This window comes from Nicrophorus vespilloides, unplaced genomic scaffold (genome assembly GCF_001412225.1).
Source record: "Nicrophorus vespilloides isolate i.1.1-1 unplaced genomic scaffold, Nicve_v1.0, whole genome shotgun sequence".
Lineage (NCBI taxonomy): Eukaryota > Metazoa > Arthropoda > Insecta > Coleoptera > Silphidae > Nicrophorus > Nicrophorus vespilloides.
The window spans coordinates 1-7,813 of record NW_017097622.1 but is presented as its reverse complement, the minus strand read 5'-3'; the positions used below and the strand labels follow the sequence as shown (position 1 = coordinate 7,813).

At 33.4% G+C, this 7,813-nt stretch overlaps 1 protein-coding gene across 3 annotated transcripts in view; it reads left to right on the top strand.

The window, feature by feature from the left end:
- Positions 1-3,858, top strand: part of LOC108560571 (ADP-ribosylation factor-like protein 4A) — a 32,868-nt gene extending 29,010 nt beyond the window's left edge. Inside the window, exons 1-3 of one of the 3 annotated variants that reach the window (XM_017918185.1) lie at positions 7-256; positions 2,243-2,920; positions 2,985-3,858. In XM_017918185.1, coding sequence (XP_017773674.1) covers positions 2,304-2,920; positions 2,985-2,997 — 630 coding nt within the window. In that variant the 5' untranslated portion in view covers positions 7-256; positions 2,243-2,303 and the 3' untranslated portion in view covers positions 2,998-3,858. Of the gene's footprint in view, positions 1-6; positions 257-1,492; positions 1,687-2,242; positions 2,921-2,984 lie in introns of those variants that run through there. The other 2 variants (XM_017918184.1, XM_017918183.1) reach the window with 2 other exon arrangements.
- The last annotated feature ends 3,955 nt before the right edge of the window (positions 3,859-7,813 follow it).

Here is a 7,813-nt window from a genome sequence, read left to right as displayed (position 1 = left end):
CGATTTCAAGCGAACAACAAAATAATAATACATTTCCGGCCCTTTATCCGCTCAGATATTAATGTTTCGATTCATTCATTGTTCGATTATACACGCGCACTGTCGAACTTCCATAGTTTACTATCGTTTTCCTTCCTCACGTATTCCTGTCTACGGTGCAATTGGTAGAAGTGCGGAAATTAAATGCCAAAGAAGAAACGTGTGGAAATATTGCAAATCCATCGACTTTCTCAAATAATTAGAGGATACAGAACAGGTATAGTGCAGATGCAATTAGTGGGAGAAAACAAACTATTATAGTTTACGCTTGTAATAATTATTATGTATACACGTATGTTATTCAATGTGTAACTATTTTCCTTAGAATTATGCAACATTGTAACGATTCATATTTTGCTTTAATTTTATTGACATACCTTTTATTTACACAATTCTCTTTAAATTAGTAAATATTTATTGTAGAAATATTTAGGAAGTTTTTGTAAGCTTAATTAGTATAGATTATTCAATAAAAAAACTAATTTTGATCAGTTTACATTTCAAAATTATGTTAATTAAATATTTGCAATCACGATTAACTTCTTTCCTTTGGCTTGGATTTATGAATCAAATAATCAATCCTTTTCCTCATCTCATCTACATTTTTTCACCAGAATTTCTATAGTTCTATATAGTTCTTAAAAGGTGTACAAATAAAAATTGATCTATAGTTAAGTATAATTGAATTGGTATTTGATAGTTTCTTGAGAGTCGTATGAATGTTTACTAGAAATCAATGATCCGAATACATAAGATGTCTTAACATTTGTCTTCATCTGGTGACGTTATTACTGAATGTAAATGATATGGAAATAATACAAACATTTATCTAAGACCTGTTGCTTGTGTGGCCGACCATAAACATGTTTATTGCTGTCCTTGGGGGCGATATTCTTCAATTCCCGTATGCATTTTACGCCTATATCGAAATGAGAAAAAGTAAAAAAAAATATATATATAATCCTTGTTTATTGCTGCTGATTACGATGAAAGTGCAAAAGACACATTTTAATGAAGGCAATAAAAGTCGAGCGCTAATTAAGTCCAAGAATTAATGTTAATAACATATTAAGAAAGTATATATTAAGTTAATAAGAAGGATAACAGTTGGTGAGCAGCGATGTGCGAAATGAAGCGAGGAGGGTCCTCGATGTGCTGTGTCCATTAGCTGTGACAGACGTCGGATTTCGAAGTGGTGATCGATCGGATTAGTTGCGGAAGTTGTACGCATTCTCTGGATGGTCGACGATGTATCAAAAGCATGTGTTTAAAGTATTTAACAGCAGGAATGCGCTGTTTTTTCTTTTGTTGACCCAGACGAGTGAATGGATGCGCGGATGGTCGATGGGTCGGATAGAGATGGAGAAAGGGCCTTTACAATTGGACGGACATGCATTATTATGGCTCTGCACAGAGGCGTAATTACTTCACATACATACACACAGTCAGTCGAGCAGCGTCAGCTCAATGAAAACATACAGCATCGTTACCACATCAATTTTAACTAAATTCAATCAAACCTAATACTACACCTTGCAACAATCTAACCGAATCTACTTTTATCCACCCTTATTTTAAGAAACGTCGGGGAAGCCAGAAACGTGTTTACTTTACTAATTGGAAAGGAAGTCGTGAAGATAACTCCGGGTATTATTCATAGATTTTTGTTTTGTTTTGTTTTTTTTCGGGATGAAAATACAGCCGACATTTTTTCAAATATGAATCACGCGTACGAACGTGAAGAGAACAGCGCAAATATATATTTTTATATATATATATACGAAAAAATACAAGAAGTAGAATAAAAAAATATATAAAATAATAACTTGAAGCATTTCGTGTTCAGGCTTCGGTGAGGGCAGACGACTAATTAGATTTCCGCGAGTGTGCCTTTAATTAATTTTATAATTAATTGGTGGAACTAGAAAAAATAAACGTAATCTGGTTCAACGACATTTTCATTCAGTTTAAACCTTCCAGACGGATTTTTATCTAATTATCCTTGGTAGATTAATTACATAATTGTTGTTGTATATTATAAGTTGAAGTTTTTCTTAATTTTTGATCTGATTTTTTATAGTTTTATAGTGATTTCCAAGAAATGTAAAGGATGTTTTGATGTTGTTTTCATGTTTCTTTATTTATTTTGTATTTTTTTAAAACTAATTTGTATTCATGATTTTTTTTTGTATTTTTGTTGCAGGAGATAACTTGTGTTATTATGAGTTTATTTCTGAAGAGGATGTAATAGGATCGGTACGAAAATGGGGGCGAATATGGGAAAGAACACGTCGCTGCTGGATGCGCTGCCATCTGGACAGGGAACTCTTCACGTGGTGATGCTGGGACTGGACTCGGCCGGAAAGACGACGGCTCTTTACCGGCTCAAATTCGACCAATACCTGAACACGGTCCCGACGATCGGCTTCAACTGCGAGAAGGTGAAGGGAATGATCGGAAAGGCGAAAGGCATCAACTTCCTGGTGTGGGACGTCGGCGGTCAGGAGAAGCTGCGACCTCTGTGGAAGTCGTACACGAGGTGCACGGATGGAATAGTGTTTGTGTTGGACAGTGTTGATGTGGAACGTATGGAGGAGGCCAAAATGGAACTGATCCGGACTGTGAAATCGCCGGAGAACACCGGAGTCCCGATCCTGGTGCTGGCGAACAAGCAGGATCTACCGGGAGCTCGAGAACCCAGGGATCTGGAGAAGCTCTTAGGTCTGACGGAGCTGGGAGGCGGCAGCTCCGGAGGACACCTGTGGCACGTGCAGCCTGCCTGCGCCATCACCGGGGACGGCCTTCACGAAGGTCTCGAGGTCCTCTACGAAATGATCCTCAAACGGAGGAAACTGGCGAAGATGTGCAAGAAGAAAACGAGGTAAAGAAGATGTAGTTTTATTTTTTCCATATTATTGTATACTAAAGCAGCAACTTGGTTGCAGCTTTACCGCCTAAGAGACGTCACCTTTGTTGTCTCGGCCGCCACCACCGACGTGGAGGAGCGCCGCGGATCTTGCCTCAAGACTAACAGTAAAAAAAATAAATAAATAAATAAACGAAAAAAAAAATTTGTAAATCTTTCGAACCGAAAGACGCGGTTCGTCTCGCATCTTTTTGTACTTTGGAATTTTCGATGGATCTCCATTCTATTCATATTAAATAAATTTATCGATCATCTTCATTGTTACTTTAAAAATTGTGATGAGTCCGTTCAGAGATTTAATTAAGTGAAACGAGTTGATAATAATGAAGAGAAGAGTCTGATAACTCACATGGGATGTTTCCATCTTCTACGACGACGGCGATGTTAACCGAAAATCCAATTTATTTAGAGAACAAAACAACAACCATAAAAGAAAAAAACTTAGCTTCTTGCACGCAGAAAGTGAAACCGTATGTATGTTTGTTGTTAAGTAGAACCGAGAAAGCAGTGCGAAAACATCCCGAATATTATTCCCATGCGCTTTTTTATATTATATATTAATATATTATTACGTAAACAAATTAATTACAATATGAATATATTTATGTCGAAATGTGCAATTCTAGGTAATAAGTCGTAACGGGAAGGGAACTTAACCCAAGCAACTCCATTCATTATAGTAAACGTTACCAATCCAATACGAACGATTACATTATAAACGCATTGAATTAACAATCAATTAGCATGTAGATCAATCTACATACCTTATTGAGTTATTATAAATAAAAAAAACAAATTACATAGAGAACGTTAGCACAGCAAAGGTTAATTTCCCTTCAAACTGCTTACCTTTCTTCATCTTCCTCCTCTCTTTTTTTCTATAGAAAAAAAAACATCAATCAATATAGACGAAAAGAAAGGGAGGAAAGAAACCGAAAGATCGTGATGTGGTTTTGCAATCTCCTTGTTGTTGTATTATTATTATAATTTCTTCATTTCATTTTACCAGAACCAAAGGTGCTCATTTAATTTTTAAGTAATTCGAAATTGAACCATTTTCTTTTTGTTGACAACAAATTTTTGCACACATCATTTAACGACCAATGCAAGAAACGAATTAAACACAATTATTAACGTTTTTTCTTTTTGGCTTTTCGTGTAATTAATATTCTTTTCTTTCTTCTATTGGAGAGCCAACAAGTTACGATTCTTGGCTCTTCGATTCCTTCGCAAATCTATTATTGTAATTGCATGCGATTGCAACCCCCCAACTATTTATATATGGACCCAAGATTGAAATATTGGAAACAAAAAAAAATACATCTTCCCTCACCCTACAATTGCATGCTTTTATAATCCTGATTGTAATTCTGAATGATATTATCTTCCTGTTACTATATATATATACACACATATTATTATTATTGTTTTTTTTTGTCTATGTTTTATTATTTTGTACCTTATTACGATTATATTAGTGTTATATAATTGATACGAACTCTATATTTAACATTAGGCAATTATTGATATTCTATTATAAATATATTATTATTATATTATTATTCCTGTTTCCCGCCATGATTATGATTATAATTTGTAAATATGTATCAAATGAATGTAAAGATGTAAAGGAAGGACATATTATTTCTTAAAATCTGATTAAACGATATTTGTTTTTTTTATATATACATACATATACGTACACGTGAGAGTCTTTATTTTTCTTTATTTATTTCAATCCTTTTTCTTTTCCATTTTTTTTACAAACATCTTAACTAAAAATATTGCTTTGCCTTTCACCTTTCTGGGAAGCATGAGCCCAGGTACTTCTGAACTCATCCAGGTGGACCGAAACAGAACATAACGAAGCTATGGAATTTCCAATCTTCGAGCCGTAAGTATTAAAAAAAAAGTAAATAAATAAACGTTTCTTCTTTCGTTGGTTTTCTTTTAACTATTAATCAGTTCTCGACGCCATTTCCATACACAACAATCGCGGATAATTACAAAGCCAATTTGCGCCTCGCTCACAATAGGATACACTCGCTCACATTACTCTTGTGATTTAACTCTCACTGTTTTCTTTTTTCTTCCATCTCGTTTCGTTCACTTTTTATGGATGGAAATTGGAAATTTCAATTGATTTCACACTATTAAAAGAAAGTTAATTAAGTAAAACAAAAGGTAGTAATCATCTCTCAACCAGACACCAACAAATTACGATGAGAAACTATAAAGTGTAATGATTATATTAAATCAAATTACAGTAGAAATAAGAAAATAATCTTTATACAGAAATTACGAAATGAAAAAGAAAAAAACATCAACAAACTAAATGTTGCGTAACGTTTTGACCTGAGTGCACTTCGCTCGGAAAATATTGCGGTTGTATAATAGTTGTGTCACATCTGGCTTGTGTCCTGCTTGAGACTGAAATGGTTCAGGTTATTATATGCATTTTAACGCAACGAGCAATTAAGATAGTCGCCATGCTGTTGTAGTTTCTTGGAACCACTGATTCGATTAGAGCTGTTTTGTTTGTTTGTTTGTTTGTTTGATGCGAAGTGGATTTTAACGAGACGAATAAAAGAAGACGAGAAATCGACAATGGCAATGAATGTAATAAGGATTTGCAATAACGCTTCGCCGAGATTGCAGACTCGTGTGGAAAATTTATTGTTTGTTTTGATGGCACATTCACATTTTAGTGAATTACTCAAAATCTATGAAAGGTAGATGAGATATTAAAGAAGGAAATTAAAGATGAATATATGGAGAATAAAATTAATATTGTGTAATAGTTGTAGCTTTTGCTATTTGGCTATAATTTACATTCAAAAATGAAGTTACGTAAAATTAAGCCTCAAAAAACAGTGCCTTCACATTTAAGTGAATTACTCAAAGCCTACAAAAGGTAGATTAGATATTAAAGATGGAAATTAAAGCTGAATATATGGAGAATGAAACGTGTATTGAGTAATAGTCGTAGTTTTCGCAGTTTTGCTGTAATTTGCATTCAAAAATGAAGTAACGTAAAATTAAGCCTCAAAAAGCAGTGTCTTCACATTTAAGCGAATTACTCAAAGCCTACAATAGGTAGATTAGATACTAAAGATGGATATTAAAGCTGAATATATGGGGAATGCAACGTGTATTGAGTAATAGTTGTAGCTTTCGCTGTTTGGCTGTAATTTGCATTCAACAATGAAGTAACGTAATATTAAGCCTCAAAAAGCAGTGTCTTCACATTTAAGTGAATTACTCAAAGCTTACAATAGGTAGATTAGATATTAAAGATGGAAATTAAAGCTGAATGTATGGGGAATGAAACGTGTATTGAGTAATAGTCATAGCTTTCGCTGTTTGGCTGTAATTTTCATTCAAAAATGAAGTAACGTAAAATTAAGCCTCAAAAAGCAGTATCTTCAGATTTAAGTGAATTACTCAAAACCTACAGTAGGTAGATTCGATATTAAAGATTGAAATTAAAGCTGAATGTATGGGGAATAAAACGTATATTCAGTAATAGTTGTTGCTTTCGCTGTTTGGCTGTAATTTGCATTCAAAAATTAAGTAACGTAAAATTAACACTTCACATTTAAGTGAATTATTCAAAGCCTATAATAGGTAGATTAGATATTAAAGATGGAAATTAAAGCTGAATGTATGAGGAATAAAACGTATATTGATTAATAGTCGTAGCTTTCGCTGTTTGGCTGTAATTTGCATTCAAAAATGAAGTAATGTAAAATTAAGCCTCAAAAAGCAGTGTCTTCACATTTAAGCGAATGACTCAAAGCCTACAATAGGTAGATTAGATACTAAAGATGGATATTAAAGCTGAATGTATGGGGAATGAAACGTGTATTGAGTAATAGTTGTAGCTTTCGCTGTTTGGCTGTAATTTGCATTCAAAAATGAAGTAACGTAAAATTAAGCCTCAAAAAGCAGTGTCTTCAGATTTAAGTGAATTACTCAAACACTACAATAGATAGATTAGATAATAAACATGGAAAGTAAAGCTGAATATATGGGGAATGAAACATGTATTGTATAATAGTCGTAGTTTTCACTGTTTGGCTGTAATTTGCATTCAAAAATGAAGTAATGTAAAATTAAGCCTCAAAAAGCAGTGTCTTCACATTTAAGTGAATTACTCAAAGCCTACAATAGGTAGATTAGATATTAAAGATGGAAAGTAAAGCTGAATGTATGGGGAATAAAACGTATATTGAGTAATAGTTGTAGCTTTCGCTGTTTGGCTGTAATTTGCATTCAAAAATGAAGTAACGTAAAATTAAGCTTAGATAAAGCAGTGTCCTCACATTTAAGTGAATTACTCAAAATCTACAAAAGGTAGATTAGATATTAAAGATGGAAATTAAAGCTGAATATATGGGGAATGAAATGTGTATTGAGTAATAGTTGTAGCTTTCGCAGTTTGGTTGTAATTTGCATTCAAAAATGAAGTAACGTAAAATTTAGCCTCAAAAAGCAGTGTCTTCACATTTAAGTGAATTACTCAAAGCCTACAATAGGTAGATTATATATTAAAGATGGAAATTAAAGCTGAATGTATGGGGAATAAAACGTATATTGAGTAATAGTTGTAGCTTTCGCTGTTTGGCTGTAATTTGCATTCAAAAATGAAGTAACGTAAAATTAAGCCTCAAAAAGCAGTATCTTCAGATTTAAGTGAATTACTCAAAACCTACAATAGGTAGATTAGATATTAAAGATTGAAATTAAAGCTGAATGTATGGGGAATAAAACGTATATTGAGTATTAGTTGTAGCTTTCGCGGTTTGGCTGTAATTTGCATTCAAAAATGAAGTAACGTAAAATTAA